General features: G+C 46.2%; 1 protein-coding gene across 1 annotated transcript in view; it reads right to left on the bottom strand.

The window, feature by feature from the left end:
* LOC144109545 (piwi-like protein 1) overlaps window positions 1-23,575 on the bottom strand; it is a 77,927-nt gene that overhangs the window by 6,632 nt on the left and 47,720 nt on the right. Inside the window, exons 2-11 of the mRNA XM_077642370.1 lie at window positions 21,737-21,870; window positions 21,233-21,290; window positions 20,237-20,316; window positions 18,088-18,181; window positions 16,886-17,065; window positions 15,670-15,736; window positions 8,635-8,966; window positions 4,901-5,695; window positions 4,400-4,540; window positions 9-581 (exon numbers count right to left, since the gene is read on the bottom strand). Coding sequence (XP_077498496.1) covers window positions 9-581; window positions 4,400-4,540; window positions 4,901-5,695; window positions 8,635-8,966; window positions 15,670-15,736; window positions 16,886-17,065; window positions 18,088-18,181; window positions 20,237-20,316; window positions 21,233-21,290; window positions 21,737-21,864 — 2,448 coding nt within the window. The 5' untranslated portion in view covers window positions 21,865-21,870. The remainder of the gene's footprint in view (window positions 1-8; window positions 582-4,399; window positions 4,541-4,900; window positions 5,696-8,634; window positions 8,967-15,669; window positions 15,737-16,885; window positions 17,066-18,087; window positions 18,182-20,236; window positions 20,317-21,232; window positions 21,291-21,736; window positions 21,871-23,575) is intronic.

The following is a 23,575-nucleotide window of genomic DNA, read 5'->3' as shown; positions in this document are numbered from 1 at the left end:
CGGCCTACCTGTGTGTGGAGGCCGAGGTCGACGCAGGCCTCCTTCTTGATGAGGTCGTAGCGGTCCTTCCGGTTGTTGGGAAGCACGATCAAAGCCAGCTGAATATTGCCCCCTCTTGCAAGCTGGTTCAGGCCTTGTACGAAGCCTGAGGGCCGGTCATCGTCCAGCAGCACCAGGCGCAGTTGCGCGATCTTGACGCCCATGGGCGGGCACACAGACATCAGGGTGCGCATGAACTCCGTCACGTTGGCCTCCTCGCGCCGGTGGCAGAGGACGATCCAAGACTCGAGGGCGACGGCCACGTGCAGCGGCCGGTCGCGCGTCTCGCGCAAGAAGTCGGCTGTGGCTGCGCTGTAGCGGTACGCGTTGCTGCCCTGTATCACCTTCTCGGGCGGCAGCACACGGGCGTCGATTGTGACGAGCGAGTCGTCGAACCGGAGACCCCAGTTGTCCATATCATTGCGGATGGCCTCGTTGTTGTTGATGCGGTTCATGAACTCGAGCAGGTTGCGCACCCGTTTGGAAGGCTCCACGCGGGTGTGCTGAGCCAGGTCCCGCATCACGGACACGTTGGCCCGCATCTGCGAGAGTATCAAGGGCCCGTCAGACATCGACTGTGGTTTGTGGTCTATGGCTGTCCCAAATAACTCACGCTATGAGGGACGCCGTAGTGGAGGGTCTTCGGATACTTTCGACCACCTGGAGTTCTTTACCGTGCACTGACAATGCACGGCACGCGAGTCTCCACAAATTCGCCTCCATCGAAATGCGACCGCCGCGGCCAGGATCGAACCCGCGTCTTTCAGGACAGCAGGCGAGCAGCATGACCACTCGGCCACCGCGGTGGCGGACAGTGGCACTTATAACGCGTACCGATCACGTAAAGGGCTGAAGGAGTATCTCATAGTACACCCACGAGTACACCGCGCATCGCAAGGAAGCAAGCTTCACGGGTAATACGTCGATACGGATACTGCGTAGCACGCTTCAAGCTGCTGACATGCTCTGAGAACGATCACTTTAGAGCAAGACGGTGGTAAGCAATCGGAGCGAAGCATTTGATTCGCTCCGAATGCTTCCGAATGCTCTTGAACGGTAGGAAGCATTCGGAGCGAAGTTCCGAATGCTTCCCACCGTCGAAGATAACGCCTGAGAAGTGCTCGTCTCCGTTTACAGCAGAAAGGAACTCTATAAACTGTCACCTTTTCAAGCTTAGACACAGATAGTGGATTTTAGGCGGCGCTATAGCGCGGTCCGATAGCGACACTGTTGCCTTTGTCACTGTGGAAACGCCATCGAGGAAGCTTAAGACGGGCTTCTCCTGTTCAAGCAAAATGGCCGGGGCCTAGCAGAGAAATAAGCGGGCGTCTAGTGGGGAAATTTAGTGCCGATTGAAACGCCCTGGAAGCTGCGCTAGTATAGCCTCGAGGCCTATAATAGAATAACAAATTTATGTGGTCATGCGCGAATAAAAATGGCAGTTAATTTTCGCCTAAATTTTATAAACGTGGGAAAGGAGAACTGCATAAAGCCTAGCCACTCAAATGCAACCGCATGAAAAGACACGGCACGGCATGAGCGATTGCTCATGTGACTCCGACCATAATGGCTGTCGCGCGCTGTGAGCGGACAGGCGGAGTGCGCTGGCGACGCGCTACGGGTGAGGGCATTGGCCAAGCGGTGCGCGCTAGGATTGTAAACGATGGCGGCACCGTCGGCAGTGATGGCACAAAGCCACAAACAGCGCAAGATCTTTCTCCAGGATAACCCATTTTAGTAGTGTTTTCCGACTAAAACGGTACAGTACGGTATATGGGGTTCAATGTCCCACAGCAACACAAGCCATGAGCGACGCCATAATACAGGGCACGGAATAATTTAGATCACCTGGGGTTCTAATAGCGTCCGCGTGTTCTGTCCTTGATGGAGTGACTATTATTGATGCAGTACTAAGTGCAATATGACGATAATAGGACGTAGCATAGAAAAATACTTGAGGTGTCGCCATGCAGTCGTCACGCTCGCCTTTCGGTCTCGAACCAATCGGCGCGGCGGACTGAAGCGGACCTGCCCGTTCCATGGACACCTTCGGAATACGGCCTCAAGCGTCCATGACACGATGTAAAATGTAAATTCTAAACTGAGGGAGTTTAAGCTCCGCATTTATGTCGACCACCTGAGATTCTTTAACGTCCGCTCACATCGCACAGTACCTGGGCTCCTTTCGTGCTTCGCTTCCATCGAAGCACGCAGACATGAGCCCAGGTCTTAGGGCTCAGTAGCCATTCGCTCTAACCACAAGGCCACCGCGGAGAGTGGAGTAGCATTGCATTCACAGCAGATGTACTCTACTCCAAACAGGACGTCTGGTACTTCAGCAGAGTAAACCAGCGAAATTCGATAGACGACGTCGCGAATGACGCAGTGGCAGATAGTAATGCACTGCGACAGCCATGTTCCCGTTGTCCCGAGCGCTGTCCTGCCTTTATCCTGTAAGCAACAGGTGGCACTTATTCTATATTCTATATTATATATTCTATATTATATACACTGCACTGTTGTGCCGCTCACTGCACTGTCATGAGAATCGGTCGACGCCGTTGGCTGGAAGGAGGTCCTTTGACGGGGAAAAGCCGCTTCGTTCTTGAGGTGTATCCAACTGCAGCCGCGGTCATAAGAATGAGTGAGATTTGATCTAGCGACCTATCACCTCCCACCTTCTCTACCATCCCTCTCGTATTTTCCCTCCCCCTCTCCGCTTATACCCCTGTCACACGGGACGTTGAATGTCATTCGCAGCGAATGACATTACGTTTGAATGGCGTTTTTTTCGCTGCTACACGGGCACAGTCAATGACATTCACAGCTAACGACATTCGCCCATTGAATGAGTTTCCCGAACTCATGCACGCGCGACCTGTGTAATCTCGACGACAGCGGCTTGGCGAAAAATTACAAAACTGATTAGTGAGAACAAGACGTATTCAAAGAAAACTTTATTTTAATTGCTGCAATGAGTTTTGAATCATCTTTTGATGTAAAATAAGGTATTTGAAGCGATTTGCGCAACTACACTCTTGTTCCCAGTCGCCGCCAGTTACTGTATAGACGGCCGCGTTTGTTTACAAACCGTTCTCCATCTTGCCTGAGTAGCGTGGTCGTCACTCCATTTGCCTTCAGTGCTCGCAATGGAAAACAACTCTGCAGCTTCGCCAGCCCAGCAGAAGGCGTGTGAACAAGCAATGTTCGCTTGCACTGTTGCTCATCAGCGACTGTCAAGAATTCGGCACCAATTTCACAGCCCTCCATAGTGCCGACAGCGGGAGGAAGGGCGGGCGGTATGTACGGGAGGGATCGTGAGCGGCTTTGAGCCTGTCTTCCTTTGTATATTTCAGTGGATTGCTTGATGACTATTGCTGCCGCAAGGCGTTGCAAAAAAGTTTTAAACAGTCTATTAATGTGTAACAGTGTGATACTAGCAATAAACATAAAATATGTGTATGAAAAACATGATTTGTAACGTTCTGCTGTCATAGCAGTTAGCCGATGGACATCGCCATCATTTGCAAATGCCGTTTTGTGTACCCGTGTAGAACGGGAACGCCAGCAGGCAATGACATTCGTTGTGAATGTCATTCGCTTATACGGAAAGCTGGATTTCACTCTTTCGACTCTGTAACCTGCCAACCGTGGCAAGCAGATAACAAGCGAATTGAATTAAATTATGCTCTTAAGTCTGACGCTGTAGTAGATGACAAGGTACAATTCCGGGATTTATGAAAAAACTACAACTATATCAGCTGACGCTGACAAAAGAGACGCAAGGCGAAGAGGCGTATAGGAATTGTTGGTCTAGAGTTCCTGGCACTATGGCTGGCAGATTAGAAGTGCCATGAGGTTTGTAAAATGACAAATGGACAAACATTTAGGTTTGCGGTGCCTTACACGAGAACACAGCTGCAACTATTGCGCTGTTCAACTAAACACAATGTCCCTTTTCCGCACCGCGCCGTCACTGCAGAGCCCTTTTGTGTCTTGCCGCTGCACCTCATCCTCTCCCAACGCACTGCATTGTATTTTCAAGTATTCACGCTCGTTTAGCGGCGCGTCAGAGGCCTGATCCCTTCAGGCCTCCTCTTTAAACCTCCTGGCTACAACCTCTCTGCAATTTTTAAATAAATGCTTTCACCACCACCACCTCCCACCACACTGCGTTGTACTTTCAAGTATTCACGCTCAACGAGTGGTGGATCAATGACCCCATTCCTCCGCGCCTCCTCCTCAAACCCCCTGGACGCGCGGACGTCTACGGCCAAGTCGCGAACACAGCAGTTATGCCCATTAACCGCGGCCGCCGTAGAAAAGGAGAAACAGCACTTCATTCGAACTGACTGCCCACCTCGTCAGTGAGTCCCGTCAGGAAACACAGCTCCGGCACCTGGTAGATGTTCTGCGTGCGGCCGGCGCGCAAATCCTTGTCCGTGGGACGGACCACCAGCAGCGGCTGGCGCATGTCGCGGATGCGCTTCTCGTACTGGTTCTGCACATGGCATCGCCCAAAGACAGACGGGGTCGGTCATACCTGCAGCTATACTGCTAAGCACACGATCTCTCACATACGCTGGAGTTTGCAACACATGGATAACTGTTTGTGAGGCAACGAAATGATCTGAATGTCAGATAGCTGTGGTTTGGCACAGAAAAACGACATCAAAGAAAAAAAAACGCGATTCAGTCAAAGGCGGCTGAGCCAGATAGAGAGACAAACTTGGAAAAATTCGGGGACCTCTTCGGAATGGACCCTCCTGGCATAGTATATTGGAAGAACTATCTGATGTGACGGTGACGATGCCACCAGTTAATTCACAACTTTGCGCAGAACCTATAACATGCGACGTACCCGGTAGAAGTCGGCGTACGTCTTGGGCCCATCCTTGGTATCAAAGGTGCAGGCCGGGTTCTGGTCCCAGTCGATGTCGTCCACCCGGTAGGTCTTGTTGTTGTACGGCGTCATGACAATGCAGCCCGCGACCCGTTTCACGCACTCGTGCTTGTAGTTCGGGACGTGCTCGATCTGAGACATGAGGTCATAGATGCTGTCCCGACGCAGCACCTTGTGCAGCGTGTCCGTCACCAACATGACGCCCGACTCGTGCTGACCAATGGCCGTGACGAGCCCCTGCCACAGCTCGAGCCCGTGCTGAGGAATGCTCGACACGGCGCGCCTGTCGAAGAAGTGCCAGTTGATCTGCACGAAGTCCAGGCGCTCCAGGTTGCGGCGCATCTGCGTGTTGAACAGGCGCAGCAGCTCCGGGTGTGTCGGGGCCAGTTCCTGGACCCACTTGAAGCGGACGCAGATGATCATGCCGTCGGTGCGCCGCTGCTGGAACACCTCGGTGATGTCCTGCTGCAGCCGCGTGGGCGACTTCAAGTCAGACATGCCGTCGAACACGAGGCACTTGTTGAACATGTGCATGTGGTCCACGAGCAGGGCGCGCCGCATGCGACTAGACTCCACCGTCGGTGTGAACTCCACGTGGTACTGGTGGATGCAGAACTGGGGCATGGAGATGAGCCGGAAGTAGTTGGCCACAACATTGATGGGGCTGCCCGAAGTGCCCCTCTTGTTGTCGATGTGCGCAGGCCGCATCTCGACGACGGCGAACTCGTCGCGGTGACGCCGGCCCACTGGGCCCTCACCTCATGTAAAGCCCTCACCAAGGGCCCTTGAGGTATATATATTAAAAAAATAAATAAATAGATTGACTCCGCGATTTAAAGTAGCGGGTTCCTGCGTTCCACATTCTACAATAAAACTACCACAGCTGAAAATCTAGCCATGCTCCCCTTCACCAAATGTCTCCTCACCCTCCCCCACCCACTCACCCTCACCCTCCACGGCTACTGGGCTGTGCAAGCCTCCCTCCTGAATCCGCTCTTGTCTCCACCTACATACACCGAAACCAGCGCTGTGAGCAGATGTATATCCCTGCAATTCTCGTCCCATGTCTAGTGGCATGATTACTACAACCCTTCTCCAAAATATAAACCGCTATGATTTCTTAACTTTTAAAATCCCCTCACCCGATACACATACACAAAAAACACCGACTCTTCCATCCCCTGTTCACGTTCAATGCAGAGCTGGTTTCCAAATGAGAATCCCTGCAGGGGATTTCAGTGTTTCCAACGTCACTGCCTTCCGCCAGGGAAAGCTACACTTTTTACACCACCAAATTGCATTACACAATCCTCATCACATCGACCACACCAACAGGCGAAGCCACCCGGAGACCCACACTAACAACCGCCTTGTCAGTGATCACTATATGCCTCTCTCTCTCGACACCCACAAGCGGAGTCGTAAAAGAACTATCAAATTAACTCATTGGCATACTTTTTGCTGACTGCTTTTTTCGCCCAGTCCAGCACCCGAACAATTGCGACGCATGGCTCTCCACCATTAGCTACGCTCGACAACAAGGCACAGAGCAGCAGACGATTACCACCCTGTTCGAGATCTACACCCCAACCGCCCCTTGAAACGCCGTAAGTGATTACTAAGGCGCATTCTAGAACCAACCAAGTAATCGAAAGCTTCCTGATAAACTCGCCTACTTCAGTACAACCATCGCCACCCGCTGCGCCAGACTCGATACATCCCACTGGAACCTTGTGCGTGACCAGATTAATGGCTCCCTCGACCAGAAGAAGGTCACCTGTTACCTGCTATGCTCTCTCCTAGGTCCATAACCGCCCCCATTTTTATCCATAAGTAGATTTCTCTCTCACCACGATCTTATTTCTTTCAAACCCTACAGGTCATCTGTCTCACATATCTCGGTGGATGCCCAAACCGGGCTGTAAGGGAGGAAAAATGAAATGAACAATTGCTCTCAAGGAAAGGAAATGACGCCTGTCTCACATTTCTCGCTGGACACCCGGATCGTGCCGTAAGAAAGAAAAATCGATCGTCAATCAATCAATCAATCAATCGATCGATCGATGAACCGGTCACTCAACTTATCAATTAATTATTCACTCAATCCGCCAATCCATCAATCAATCTTTAACGCTGCCATGTTAAAATCCCTTCGCTTACAGCGGGGTTCAGGTGACCACCGAGATGCGCCATTTTTCGCTCACGACCAAAGACGCCGACGACACCGGCTTTTCTGCGAAACGATCTCCTTACCGCTGTCGCGTTAATATAAAAACGGTGTTTTATTCTTCTTGCCCCTCGATCTGAACGTGTGAAAATTAAATTGGTTTTCAGGAAAGAAAATGACGCAGTAACTGCTCACATATCTCGGTGGACACCCGAACTGCGCTGTAAAGAAAGAGATAAAGGAGAGAGTGAAATAAGAAAGAGGTGCAGTAGTGCAGGTCCTCCGGAAATTTTTCGCGAACTGGGGATCTTTAATGTGCACTGACATCCCATAGCACACGGGCGCCGTTTGCGTTTCGCCGCTATCAAAACACGGCCCCTGCGGTCGGTTTCGAACACGGGAACTCCGGCTAAGTAGACGAGCGCCTTAACTACTGAGCCACCGCGGCGGGTTGCCGTGAACATATTTTGAATGTGAACGACTGTGCGCCACAGCCTCAGAGATCTGCGACTATAAAAAGTACCGAGTATCCTCATTTTGCCACAGACGGCAAAGGCGACACCTGCGCTCCACGTCTCCATCTTAGCGTAGAAAAGCTTCGTTTCTAGTTGAAGCAGCTTCCCGCCGTTAGATTAATGCGCTAAGCTGTTTCATGTATACGGACGAACTTCGGCAAGTTGTCTTCCGTGTCACCACTGTGAAATGCCAGATTCAGGGGCTGCTGCGGGGTTACCTTCATTTTTATATATATATATATATATATATATATATATATATATATATATATATATATATATATATATATATATATATATATATATATATATATATATATATATATATATATATATACACCACTGTGAAATGCCAGATTCAGGGGCTGCTGCGGGGTTACCTTCGTTTATATATATATATATATATATATATATATATATATATATATATATATATATATAGAGAGAGAGAGAGAGAGAGAGAGATGAAGAACTTGATAGCGGCATGCATACGCGTATAGTTACAGAGCAGCGTCACTTTGAAGTTCTTCACTAGTAGTGTACGACGCGAAACCCAGGTAACGGGAATTTAACAGGTGTCGTTATAGAATGAAACGCCTCCGATTGCATATCCCTTCGCTCTCTCCATACCCTGCACATTCCACGCTCTTCGGACGCTCTTCGGACGGTTTCCATGGCAACCATCTTTCCATTGCGCATTACTGCTACTACGACGCAAAACCCAGGGGTGCCCCGCGGTGGCTTAATTGATTATGGCGCGCTGCTGACACGAAAGACGTGAGTTTGATCCCGGCCGCGGCGGTAGAAATTCCATGGAGGAGAAATTCTAGAGGCCCGTGTACTGTGCGATGTCAGTGCACGTTAAAGAACCTGAGGTGGTCAAACTTTTCGGAGCCCTTCACTACGCTGATAGCCTCAGTCGCTTTGGGACATTAAACCCCAGAGACCAAGGCCTAAAACACAGGCAACAGCCCTTTAACAGCTGTCGCAGTAAACAAGAGATAACTGACCTGCGGTACCACAGCTGAAGGGGCCATCGCCGCCACCTGCTGGAGGTGCGCCCCTTGTCCGATGGCCATCCTGTCGATGGAGGACGACAGGCCCGCCACACTGTCGAGGGCGGGCATCGACGGCAAGGACACCATCGCAGGCCTCAAAACACCAGGCTCCCTTGGCAAAGCCGCTAGCGGCGCCATGGCAGCAGGAAATTGAGGCACCGTTGGTGCCGCCTGTGCTCCGGCCAATACGACCACGGTCCGTGCCCTGCCGCGCGAACGGCCGCGAGCGCGACCAACGGGCGGAGGTGCTTTATCGCCACTGTTTTGTTTTCGTCCATCTGGCTCTGCAAAAAAAAAGCCCGGCTGAGTTACAGCGATGCCCACCGGTACAGTGGTGTTGTATACAAAACAGCTCAAGGGCGAGACCGCTTAGGTATATGTCCTCACCTCGTCGACTCCCAGAGCATGAAAGTGGGCAGCAGAAGCAATGCGGCGACGAACAAAGACACAATCGTCACTTTTAAAATACAAGGAGGACAAAGGGATCATATATGGGGAGGTGACTGCATAGCACCCTGACATGAGCGCTGACATTCAGCACACGCGCGCGCTTTCATGTCTTTCGGGGGATAACACAACTTGCATTTACTTCATCTCTATAACAGAGATGGCTCTACGTTAAAGCAGCTGACGGCAGTTAATTGAAATGCATTATCAGACCGCGATTTTTATGGGGTCCCGTTTCAAAATTTGCACACTCATAATTACTCATGTGCGCATCAGTACAAAAGGACACTTCACGAAGTCAGAGATCACAACGCATTCACAAAATCCGCCTTCTAATCAGTTCGAACCGACGAGCCTTTGTAGTGCGTACTCACATCGCAATCTGAGAGACCTTGATTCCATTCCCAGAGTCTACGCGATTTTTTAAGGCGAAAGCCTTTATATGCTCATGATTCGCCAGCGGGGATGTTCGCAGAAACGTGTCACACTCAAACTCATGGCATCAGGAAAATAAAACAATAAAAGGTCAAGAAACATTAAAAATGAATGAAAAATAAAAACAATAAATAAAAGGAAATTGACAAGAAATAAATAAAAATAAACAGAAATTGAAATGAGAAATCGCAAAAAATAACAAGAAATAAACACAGAACACCTACTGCCGCCGTGGAAAAACTCTCGTTGTACAAAGTTCCATGCGTTCGCATTATCTCCGCGTAAACAGACTTAAGTGCCCTAAAAAAATTTATTTGGAGACTGTCGTGTTTCGTGTAACAACGGCAACGGTCCACAACGCCGACTTTCCTGCGAAACGAGCTCTTTAAGGGCCGTTGTACGATCGTTTCGGAGCGCCTTCCGCCACGTCCGCTTCGCGAGCGGTCCGCCAGTTTTCGGCCGCCAGGCGGACGTGAGGCGGAAAGGTGTTGTACGATCACTTTGGCGCTTGCGAGCGAGGCGGATGGTCCCAGCATGCCGATTGGCACGCCCGGCAGTGCCTGCCGTCTAATCGCGTGCGGCGGTACAGGCATGCATGCCTGTAGCAAAACACGCAGATATCTTGCAGTAGGAATAGCCCGTATTAACTGCGGCGTACTCGAGACATCCGTTCCGTCAACGCTCTTTTTTTTTTTTGCCGCAGGATTTTCGTCGAAGGTACAATCGTGGTCGGCTGTGATATATGTGGGAAACGACATGTGGACCATTTATATCCAAGAGACCGAAAAATATCGCGAACTCCTCCTCGTTCGTCGCGATGTTTTCACAACGGTCGACGATTTGCCAAAATAGCAGAAGGCTGCCCCCTCTGAAAGTTAGGCTACCCTCAGGATTTCAGAACAACGACGCTCTAGTGCTGTTTGTTTAAGTTCATAACAAGCTCTGGGATAGATGAATGTCCAAAAAAGTATCCTTACTGAGAAAGTATCCTTTCGAGCCGTATTCAGCAGAGGACTTTTTTCGTGATTCATTCGCTAGCTTCTTTTCCATTTACCAGATCCGCCTCCAGTACAGGAACTGTCCAGTGATGTTGGTTGTTTAGCTGTCAGTTGTGACGTCACAAGTCGCCACTGTAGCAATGGTAGAAGAGCCAAAAGAATCGTTACAGATTACTACCCTTGAAAGGCCCAGTTAACAAGAGCTGACCGATGACACACTAACTAGAAATACCGGTAACCAACTATTTAATACGTTAACCATTTAGTTCGGTACTTACCGGGCCTTTTGCGCATATTAGAGCGTTTCGACATACAGTTCTTGCCTACCGTCGCTTCATCAAGCTTGTCTTCCCACTATCAGCATTCGAGCCTGTTTTTCACGCCTGAAGTTTCTTTACCTACTTTCGAGTGGAGCCCTGAAATTAGGCGTAGTTCAATGCCTATCCCACTCATTAACAAGAAACATGCGCACAAGACATTCTAAAAATTTAACGGAATTTAGATTCGATTGCGACACATTTAGGTATTTTTATTTCTGGCAAGCAGTCAGAGAATGGAACTCACTAAGAAATGATACATTCAGGAGCCCGTCACTAAATGAATTTCTACTGAATCTAAGTACATCTCTTCTTGATCGTTGTCCTGTATTATTTCTTATTGCACTATAATTAATGTAATTTCTATTGTTTGAATATTTTCCAGAAACATTTCCTTTATTTCTCGATTTGCCTCGTGCAATTGTGGCATTGTACCCTTTTATTTCGAACATCAATGCTCCTTTCAATATACTATTGGCTTGGCACTCAAAACAGTCTTGTTTTGTGGTGGCAATGACTTTTCTTTATTTTTCTAAATTCCTGCGCCTGCATTTGTATATTCCTGTACTTTTTGCTTGTCAATTTCGCCCTTTCCTGTAACAACCTTTGGCGAGGCTAACAGTATGATCTAAATAAAATAAAAATTCACCATGAGCGAATGAATGCTTCTCACAATCGTCTGCTTTTTTTTTCTGTACAGATCGGTGTTACGCAGTTGTGCGTAGCCGACATATAAACTTCACTACAAGAAAACGAGGAAAACAGGCATTACGCGAAAGAGAAGAACCAGGGTAGGATGTCTATTTTTATTGCAACAGTGTGATTGCTGGCACAAAGTATTATTTACGAATAATACTTTCTCGGAGGTAGCCCATGAAGGCAGCCCTCGAAGGAAGCCCAGTAACATCCAGTAACAGTATTTATTTGTTTTTGCAAAAGCGGTCCTCTTTTGCAGCCGGTCACCTCTGGCAACAGGTCACCTTAAGTTCATACGTGCCGCACTGCGCAACTGTCACCGTAGCTGTATAGCAAGCCCTCAACGTTTCGCTGATCGCTGGAAACACTTAGTTGTTGCCCGCGGACCTAAAAGATACACGAATTCTTAGCTGCATTGTGATGCACAGCACTGCTGACAATGTCATGCAAAAAAAAAGCAAAGTGCTGTTGTAACTCAGAAAGCCCTTTTTTTTTCAAATTGCTGTTAGTCTTGAGTGAAACATCCTGCAGGAATTCTGAAAAGCGCCATCGAATTGCCTCTGCCACTACTGACCTATGATACGCTAACCAGATGCTTTGCAGAGCTTTTTCAGGATATACTTTTTCAAGAGCTTTTTCAGGTCACGATATACTTTTGGCTTGGGACTCACTGTGCTTTCTGCGTATATTAGCGCGCCTTGGCGTAAAGTTCTTGCCCAGAGTCTCTGTAAACTTAGCGGTGCAGCGAATTCGATGAGGTAGCAAGCAAAACTTGCACTTGAGGCGGTTGTGGAGATGCCATTGTGCGTGCGTCTTGCAAATGGCACAGGATTCTTGAAAGAACTGCTTTCTGAGACTGCATGCCGGAAATCACATCGGTAAGAATGTTGTGCGCGTGTTCAAACGGGACTTACTGGAACAATGCAATATTAATCTCTCTCACGTGGCTCACACAGCTGGGCCTAAGAGACTCGTACTCGTTATAGAAGGCTATCGCCAGCCGAGTGGCAGCAGTGAACAACGCTGGCTGGAGCTTTCGCTGGGCTATGATTGTGCCTCTGACATTTATATTGCTCACAAACTACCCTTGCGATGTATATATATTGTAATGACGCAGACTTCAAGGTGGTCGATCACGAAGGCATGAAAATAGGTCCACGCCAATACTCGGAGTGCCTCCTTCCAGTGCAATTTGCGGCAACGTTCTTGAGTTGTATCTGAGTACAGTAGCTATTGGTAAACTTGGACCGCAACACTTTCTACGAAAACTCAGAAATAATTGCTCTGAAATTGTGAAAATATTTTTAGTAAACCATAGCCTTGCAACGAAAGCAAATTACAAAATTGTTTTGAAATCCACATGCCAGGTCATTTGAAATGGAAGAAGCTCACACTTTCGGTTACATTTTACGTGCCTGCCAGCCAGTGGCCTAGGACCTTTTGTTCTGAATAAACTCACTCATATATGTGGCATTATTTCATGCACCAGAATATCGCAAAATTCTCGTAACCTAAGAAGAAATTCATTAAGTTCTCTGACATTGCGGCGTCATCCACTTTAAGCCCCCCATCCGATCATAGTTTACACAATTATGAATTTAGTTTTCTTAAAGAATCTGAAATGCTTTAAGGCAAGCATTTTCAGAAATATTAAAACTTGGCATTACGTATGTATCTGTTCACAGGATAAATTTGAGCATAAAGTGTAATTTTGCTTCTGACAAACGCCTGCTTTTCTTCGTCTGAATGGGTGCCTCATAATTTCTTATGGTGTTTTGTAAACAGCCAAACATGAAAAACAAACAAAAAAACGCCAAGCAGGAAAACCATGCAGGCATCTATTTTTGCAGAAACATGTAACAGTGCACGAGGATATATCTCGCGTCTTCAACATCACTGTCGCGCTTTCTTGTTTCTTCTGTGAGTCAGCCTCACTAAAGAGTACACCGTCGCGTCCGGTTCATTGTAGAATTTGCCGAGCAGTTCAATACGGTGCTGAAGGCTGGCATACTAGACATTAGCACATTGACTCAAGAGCAAAAATGAACAATACACTTCTTTCAGAACATTTCAGGCGTAATTGCATTGCGTGCTATCCACTGATGCCGTTTATGTTTTCAGATTCTTTCTTAATAAACATTAATTCATTGGTCTCTCATCTGTCTGATCTCAGGCTGACTCACTTTACTTACGTGTTTGCATTGAATGCCCAAACTTTTTGCACACATTAATATACCTTACGCAATCCGAGTAATTTAGAAAATGCTATAGACCATCACAATTAGGAGCCTATCACTCATTGAACATCCACCTTGAGTCCTCGCAATCACTTTTTCAGATAGCTTTTTTTTTTTTGTGCTCTAAAGAAGTTTGGAAATCCCGCTCTGGGCCTACTCGTGCTTTGCCTATGAAGGGTTTTTTTAGATTCTGCGATTTGTACCTGCCATCTTTTGATTGTGCGTTTATTTGTCGTTTCGTATTAGTTGAACCTCGTTATAACGAACTAATGGATATAATGAAGGAATGACGATTTCCCTCTCAAGCTCAGTCAACGCAGGCTATAACGAAGCTACTGCTATAGCAAAGTAATCACCGGACCCCTTCAAATTCGTTGCAATAAGATTCGACTGAATCTCAGATTCCGCGAATTGTTTTGATTTGTTTCCACATTTTTTATCTCCTTCCCCCATAGCTTAATTCGAGGCTGTATGTGAAAAGAAACAAACAAGCCAACAAAAATCTGTGCAGCTATGCCATCGAACGGTGCCCTCACATTGCTACCATTTTGACTATCCACCAGAGCTGGTTCAGCCCTTCATAAAAGATTAAGCGATAGAAAGGATGGTCTGGAAGCAAGGAGAGAATGGGGGCATTTAGAATAGGAGCATAGAAAGCATTATTGAGCATCTTCGTCAAGACCGAAAACGGTTTGAACAGCGTCTCAAGCATAGAAAATTATTTGGGCGTGTAAGCGGAATGGCGCTAAAGCCTTCACACGGATCGTGATTTCAGAAGATGCTGCGTTTACAGGAAAAATAACCGCAGGGAAAAAAGATATCTTTTTTTGGTCCCTCTTGTTGTGGTGCAGGCGTTTGTTGGCTTCTTTCAAATCTCGAGCCCTGGTTGTTATTCGGGATGGCGGACGGGAACACCGTGTGCATTTCCATTGTATTCAGCGGCAGAGATGACGAAAGCGGCCTGGACGGGGGTGATGCCCACTGGCGAGCGGAACTGTTTCTGCAAGGCCGGCTTCGTCGAGTGTCTGATGCCGAGCCTGATGCTTCAGAAGATAACCAGCCTGGCGGCGATTTGTGGCAGCGCATTGTCGACTCCAAAATGGGGAGTCATGACATCGGTTGGAATGATTTTATTTCTGTCGCTGACGACGCCGGCACCGCGAAACCGTGCACGGACGAGGACATTGTTTCTGAAGTGCGGGACGAGAGTGACGCGGAGGAATCGGATGAGGATGAAACTTCGGAGGCAACACCCATAAGCGCCCCCGTAGCAATGGGCTATATGGAGGGCCTCAGATAACTTGTCTATGCCAAGGGCCTCGGCGAAGAGCACCCTTCTCCTTTAAATAAACTGGAAACCTCCCTCATCGCATCTGCGCTGCAAAAACAGACGTCCTTCACGGACTTTTTTGCAAATAAAAAATTTTGTTTTTTGACAAGAAACTCTCCTTAAAGCTGTGCCACTTACTACAAACTTCAGGATATAACGAACGGATGCCGCGTGATGCTCATTTTCGTTATAAGCGGGCTTGACTGTAGAATAAACTTCAGCTAGTCGTCAGCGCCTACCTTTGTCTTTTTTTTTACGCTTAGCTTCTGCGCCTGCCTGAATTTACACTGCTAATTTTAATGACTGGCCCCCCTTTTGTTGGTTTGCTAACCTTGCGTGCACTCTCCTTCTCGGCTGCCAATTCGTGCTTGTGGTGCTCCCTCTCGGCCGGGAGCTCCCATTTGTGCTGTTCTTTCTCGATCATGAGCTCCCGCTCGTGGTGCTCCCGTAGTGAAGCCAGCTGGGAGGCATGGAGGGAGTGGATATGCTCCAGCTCCCGTGACCGTTCCGTCACCATCTCTTGGTACTGGTGCAGGCGTGCGTAGAAGTCCGTCTCAATCTCCTCAGTGCCGCTTCGAGCCTTCTGTTTTCGTCCTTGAATGGGGGAGGATCGCAAGGGTAAAATACCAGCCAGCGTCCACAGCTCAAACGAAAAACTTTAAAAGAGATGCAGGTTTTGTTACAGTTTGTTCAGTGGAAAATAATATATTTATTCCCAGAAAATGTGGAGTTAAAAAATTGGTAGGGATTTAACTTAGTTAAATTGAGTAGACGTGTGAAAACATGAGTTCATTCTTCGCCTCTTTGTTCCGGCATCTGCCTGTGCGTGAAACCACGCTTCTCGCTCTTCATCGTCACACCATCTCTCCACTCGGCGGCAGCTGGCGCTACGCCCTCGTCCCATTGGCTACAGCTGGCGCAACGCTCCTCTCAACTTACCTGAGCTTCCTCCCTTTGTCTGCAGCTTGCACAACGCTCCTCTAATCTAACCCAATTACCCAAGTTATTATGAGGCTTCACACAAGATTCTTCATTGGGTTTCACCCTGTTAAGTAGTGCTTTTGCACAAAAATGCAATATTTTTTCCATAATTCGATTCAAGCTCCGGACATTGATGATGACTTTGGCGGCATTGGAGTGGTTGTCAATGGAATGTGCTTGGTGCAGTGGTTTAGCCCCAGATGTCCAGAAAGAAAAATTCCACCACAGTACGCTGGTTTCGAAGGGCGCAAACTGTGTAATAATGCGATGAGTTCTGTTTCACTTTCTTTCAAGTGGTATTTTGTTTACTGCCATACGCATGCAACACAGTCATTTTCTGTTCATCACGTGGGGTCCACTATTTTGCGCAGGCTCACTAGACGTGCTTAGATCGTTTCAGAACAGTTGTCAAGCCTGACCACTCCTGCAATGTCTGGAACTGCCTTGGGCAATGTAACTGTACTATTTAGCATGTTCCAAGTTGTGTTTAAATACAGTGCAGTAAACAGTGTCATGGCCATTCTCATTCCGATAACAGCCAGGCATGCAAATTATTGTCATTACAATCTCTGCCATCGCGTGTTGTTTCTTTTAAGGCACCTATTTGCCCAATAAAGAAGAGTTTGCCCAGGAGGCAAGAGGCAAACTAGAGACAAATGAGTAAGAATATGTTAACTAGGAATGGGTGCGATGCAGGAGCCCATGCACGCAACTATGGCTTTGCGGACAAATCCAAAACGTGCATGGCTTCCAAGCCCATACCTTGAGCAGGCGCATGGCTGTCGTCAGATGTTTGCGGATGACCGCGTCTGGTGCAGGAGACAGCTTGAGTGAGAGGTGGACGAGGTGCTTGAATGGGTTGGCCTCAACAATGTCCAAGATGGCCGGGTCCGAGCCGGTCCGACCGTGCACCACCAGCGATAGCACGAACCGGGGACGCTCCTGGCAGAAAGAAAAGTATGTGGACAAGCAGTTTGATGTGAGTGGTGCTCCTTAGATATTTATTTATTCTACCTACCCTCAAGTGCTAAGGATTTGTAGAAAGAAAAAAAGAAAACAAAAAGCAGGAAAAAGCGCCAAAACTGCTCTGTAAAATGCATAGTGGCTTCAGCCAGAGAGAAAAATGAAAAATAAAAGGGCGGGGAAGGGGGATCAGAAACTAGATTCAAAAACAAAAGCAAAATATACGAAGGAAATAGTACACAAAATATAAGCAAGTGAAATGCAAAATAAAACATACTAAATGTATGTATGCAATGCAAGAAAAGAAAAAAGAAACTGCGGGCAATGGGGCAGGAAATGATACATTTTTATAACTTTATTGTAAAAGAGAACACCCTCATTCATCAAGAACGCCTTTGAAAGAAAGCACTAACACTGCCAAGCTGTATGCCAGCAGAAGCCAGCAATGCAATTCATTTTCTTATTTAAGGACATTACTAGCTCTGGCAGGACTGGGATCTTTACAAAAGCGAGAAAATACAAGCTCATAAAACCGGACTAAACGAAAGATTACCAACATTGCTGACACAGTGTTAGAAATGCATTTCAATGCGTAAATAATATTACAACCACAGCTAAGCAGCGAAAAAAGAAGGCTGTGCTCAACGTACATCCCAATAGGCTGCCCGTTAAGACTGATTCCAAGGAACAAAAACTAGCGACGTGCATCAGAAGATTTGATGTCCATGGTGCGACATGACACACTTTTATTTTTTTCTCAGGCTTATTCCAGCTGTGTTTTCCACTTCCTTCTAAAATATCCCCGAGGCAAAGAACATACGTAAAGTGAATTAATGAACCAGTAAATTAAGCAAACAAACAAGAAGATGTGATGACTTAACCCACAGGAGCAGTATTTGTGATGTATACGGCTTTGGAGACACTATGTAGTAGTCTTTATACGAACTAGTAAAAAAAAAGCATAAAAGAAAAGCCAAATGAAAGAACCATGGAACGCAAACCTTTTGATCATCTTTGGAACACAGCTCAAGGAGGTCAACAAACTTCTGTGGAAATGACAGGAAGTCCACGAGAAGGCCCTGCTGTGCCTTGAGGCTACGAGACGAGGTGTGAATGTAGCGGCGTAAATGAAAGCCAGAAAAACAAATATTCTGGCAAGGTTTCCTAAGTGCTTCTATTTAAGGGGTTCTAAAACATTTTTCAACAACTTTTATTATGCACAGTTCTCTCCTCCAAAAGGCAAACGTTTCTTTTGCAAATTATTTTGGAAAAGAAAAATTACTGAGATTTTAAATTTAAATTTAGACTTTGCAGTCTCTTGCACAGCTTTCGGCTGGCTTTGGTAGTCACAAGCGAGTAGTCATTTTGAAAATAATACGTTTGGCACAAAAGTTGAAATTGTGCATAAAAATGTTTCCTTGCTGCCACCGTGCATGCAATGTCGTTCACATACTTCTATGTGAGCTGCCTCTAGATACAGGAAGCGTCATCACAAGAACACTGTCCAAGAAAATGCAGGGTGCTTTCACTGCCATGTGGGTGAGTCATTTTAGGTGGAACAGGAAATTCAGAACATGGTGTCGCATGTGTAAAGCGGTAAAACTGTGCTGGCCCTCAAGTGTTTTCACACGTGATGACACCAGCTCTTCATTTTTTATCCTCACTCTCTTTTGAACTACATTCCACTTCGAAAATTGCTGCGAAAATTGTGAAAGGCACTGGTTTGGAACAGGAGTTTGAGTGTCAAGAAACCTCACAGCATCTGCACCTGCTTTTGCTGCACATGTAATGACTACACGCTGCCATGTTCAAAAGCCAATGGAAGCTACTCTTTTGCCACCTGCACCAGTTTTATCAGTTGAAACCTTTTCCTTCCATTTTCATGGTGCGCCAACCATCATCTGATGTCGCATGATGTGAACATGTTCGCGTTGCTCGCATCTCTTCAGTGAAGAGGACAGGGATGCCACCACTCTCTGATAAACGCTGTTGCTTTATCACGAAGGAAAACCAGGCACTTTAAAGAAAAGGTTCCAGGCTTTTCAGACCACTTCAAACACTGAATTAGACCACAGAGAGTGACGCTGGAATGTAGAGATAATTTTCTAAGTCACTTTACTGAATTGAATTGTCTTAGTAAGTGGGGGTAGTTCTCACTTAACATTTACCCGAGGTGTTGCCACTCTGCAGCAATTGCTGGCAGCAATAACAAGGCAACTTCTTTCAGCAGCTGGCATAACAATTGCACACATGAGACAACTGTTGCTCCACCGAACTAATCAGGAACAGACCAAGATGCCAGGTATGAAGTGGAACTTCTGCACCTAACGCTTTAAACCAGTGGGGCCTGCTTATGGCAAGCAAAGGGTTTGCTGCCGTTTCGAGGCCTCTGATGCCTTCCATCTCCTCTAAGCGCAGCAAGCAAGTTTGGAGATTCACAAGCAGCACGTGCACTGATCAAGCCCAGCCCAGCATGAAGTATCAAGTTGCACGTGTCTACCCTCTTTGTAGAGACACTGTAACATTGTTTGTAACACTGTAAGTTCTAGATAATATTTTTTCTGTACTGGAATGTAATACTGTTTTCATTTTCTGTACTTGAGCCATGACAAGCATTAGTCATGTACATATAGTTGATAAAATAGATTACGTGCACCTGTAATAAGTTGTACATTAAAAGAAACCATATTTGACAAAAAATACCTAACTATGTATCTATAGTATATATCTAAAAGCAAATAGCTTGACAGACCCTCTAACGAGGGTCAAGGGTCTACCAAGCTCTAAGTAGGTTCTCCCTCTCGACTCTTTTTCCTTCTTATTGGAAGAATAAAGCTTTTTCCCCCTCCACTTAATTGGCAATACAGCTACACATCTGCTCTTCTAGGGTGCAAGAAATATAGCCAATGGTATCAGTTTCAGTGACTTTTCAGTTTCAGACACTCTGATGCCACAGAAGCAAGGATGGAAAGGAAAGGAGGGGCTGGCAAGAGAAAGCTCAAGAGAATTCATAAACTTGGGATAAATGGTACATTGCTTGTGTTTAGCACAACAGCATGAACCAAAAAATAAGACTAAAAAGAGAAGTGAAGAAAGCCTTTAACAAACAATGGCACAAAAAAGTAAATAAAAAAGTACACAAAGACTTGCCTCTGGAAGTCTTCTTCAGTGAGAGTGAGAGTGTAGACAAAAAATGGGTCTGCATCATCTGTAAGCTGGATCTGGAGCTCCTGAAACGTGCAAAGGCCATGGATTAAAATAAAAAAGAGAATGAAAATGACCTATGGTTTAAAAGAACTTGCAGATGGGCTAGATTGTTTTCAGATTCAGATGGCATTATTAGTGCTTACAAAACACGTACACGAAAGAAAAGGAAGGACACAGGAAGCGCCAGTCCCGCGTCCTTCTTTTTTGTTCGTGTACGTGTTTTGTTAGCACTAATAATGCCGTCTGGATAATAACAAGTAAAGCCTCAAACTTCCTTTGGCTGACACATTCTGCAGCAGAGATTACAGGAAAGTAAAAAATTCACTTGAGGTTACCCACTGCAAAATCCCTTATCGCCTCTGCACTAGTTTTGGACATCATAATGTCATTTTGGGATTATATGCAGTCAAGTTACACAATGCAGAGGTCTGTCATACGGTGATACCCACATCATAAACGTTTCCCAGGGTATACATTGAGTTGCATCATTTAACCATTGCACACTGTAAATAAAGTCATTAAAGGGACAAGATTAAGGTTTGGGCTTTGTCCAGTGAGAATGTGCCATCCGTAGTAATATGAGCTGCTTTGACGTCAACGTGCCAAGTAGTATCTCTTCAAGAATGTATTGCTGTCCTTTCATTGAACCACAAAGGGGCAAAAATATGAGCCTTTGCCAGTTATGTCCCTTCTCACGAGGTGTGTCAACAGAAGAATGCATAAAACATTTACATTTGCAGAAACATAGAAAACTCCAGCGGCATATATGAGCAAACGAGCTGGAAACCTCCTGTGATGCAACCTGCTCAAATTGCTCTCAACAAATATTAAAACACGCACATATCGCCTCTACATTTTTAGTAAGAGCCATTTTATGCCCTACCTTTCTTTGCCCTTTCTATAAGAATCCAACAAGGACAAATAAGGAGCAACACTCACCTTTCGACCAACAGTCGATGATTTGCTCTTGCGTATAGTGAGGCACACGGACGAAACACTGAAAGAAAGAAAGAAAAACATAACGTGAGTATCTGTTCGATTGCAACACCTGTCCCCGGTCATGCCCGTTGATGGTTTTTCTCCTGTTCACTCCTCGCATGATCGATTCGCTGTTACTAGGAGCAAATGCACATCCAACCAATGTTATTCCCTAAACCTAACCCACTGACAAATAGGAAGGTGTGAAAACTGCACCGACACGCCCTTAAGGTGAAACCAACCGTTGGCGTGAAGTGAACATGCTTTAATGCCAGCTTTCAATGCTCTTTGAGCCCCCCAAGCCGATTTTCTTCAATACGTGGCAAAAAAAATATATATATAGATATATTTTATCAGCTATGCTCTCACTTCTGAAATGATTCGGGGTACCGAAAATTTCAAAAAGCCTCCTTTATGGAGAGGCGAAACCACAGCCCGGAGCTGCCCCGATCTCCCGGAACTCACCGCCGTGCCGTTGCGCAAAAATCATCCTTGAGTTGGACACTGAGTGTTCGGCAGTACAGGCTCTCATCCTGGCCCGATTCGCTGGTGCTTACGCCATCTGCCCTCCTGTACTGCGAGTCGAGGATCATCTCGGTCTGGAGACGAACAAGAAACCATAAGAGAGCGCCAGAAGGCGACGCAAACACACATCTGAAACACGCCACCGAACAGCGCAGAGTGGATAAAAAAGGTAACACCATTTGTCGAAACACATCGAAATCATCTTTTGTACTTCCTTGCAGCGATAGGGGGCGTTATAATGTTTGTTTGGGGCTTTAAGAGGGCTGGGAAGAGTAGGAAGCGCACGAACCTTGTCAACAACTCCATCGAGAACATTGAAAAACGACACGCTTTAATCTCATTGGTTGATAAGTTGGATTGGCTATTATACTCTACTTGACTGCGTTTCGGCCGCTCTGACGGCTTTCATCGAGAAAGCGTCGTGATATATAAAGAAAGCTAAAATTTTCACAAAAATAAATTCCTCTTTATACTTAACAACACAATTATAGGCCTTATATATTAATTGTAAAAATGTTTTATTTAAAAAAAAAAAACATCTTGGCAACGCATCTTGGTGACCGCAGTGGCGCTGTGGCGCCACCTCCGCCCAGGGATTAGGCGCCAAGTTCGGTTGTCAGAAGATGCCTCAAGTTTGTGTTTGCTGTCCTGCGAAGTAAAGTCGAAAGATGCCTATTGCGTAGCACAGGCAGTTCTGGCTGTTTGCCGGCATAGAAATTAAAAATACAAAAGAAATGCGATGCGAAGCCGGAATCCGCGGCTCTCAACCATGCTCTAAATCGTGCATCGCCGTGAAGGCTTGGTCTGATTTTACTTCTATTTCCAGCGCTAGGCACACACGGAGGCTGCACTAATTCCCAGATACCCCTACTGAGAGAGCAGCATAGCACTTGTACGCCATGAGCGCTACCTCTAGGGTCACTTTCTTGGCGAATATATATATACTTGTACGTCATGAGCGCTACCTCTAGGGTCACTTTCTTGGTGAATATATATATATATATACGTCATGAGCGCTACCTCTAGGGTCACTTTCTTGGTGAATATATATATATATAAGTATATATATATATATATATATATATATATATATATATATATATATATATATATATATATATATATATATATATATATATATATATATATATATATATATATAAGAAAGTGACCCTAGAGGTAGCGCTCATGACGTACAAGTGCTATGCTGCTCTCTCAGTAGGGGTATCTGGGAATTAGGGCAGCCTCCGTGTGTGCCTAGCGCTGGAAATATATATATATATATATATATATATATATATATATATATATATATATATATATATATACATGCTTGTTCTACAGGGCAAACAAAACGCCCTTGCACCATTGGCCAGCACAGGTATGCTTTTTTACATGCTGGGCGAAGTTGTACTAGTGATATGCTTTTCCAAGATCAATTGTTGCACCTTGCCTCTTGACGAGGAACTGTCTTTCTGTCTTCGGATTGTGATCAAGGTCCATGGAGCTTGTGCACTTACTGGAAGATGAGCAATGCCTTATTTGTTCAGTTCTTGAATCGATTATATTGTACACAGAACGCATTTATGTTCTCTGAACCAGCAGCCAATACGTTTGATAATATTTGTTCCAGTGGCACGACTTCAGCAGCGTGACTTTCAAGATAACGCCTGATCTAGTTTGCAGAAATAACAAGTACGTTACCGGTACACCATTGACAGAAGGGTACCAAGTCAATATTATGGAAGGGTCGGAAGAAAAGTCAACTTGAAGTGACCA

The sequence above is a fragment of the Amblyomma americanum genome, chromosome 11 (assembly GCF_052857255.1).
Source record: "Amblyomma americanum isolate KBUSLIRL-KWMA chromosome 11, ASM5285725v1, whole genome shotgun sequence".
NCBI classification, from domain to species: Eukaryota; Metazoa; Arthropoda; class Arachnida; order Ixodida; family Ixodidae; genus Amblyomma; species Amblyomma americanum.
This window is presented reverse-complemented; position numbering and strand designations above follow the sequence as displayed.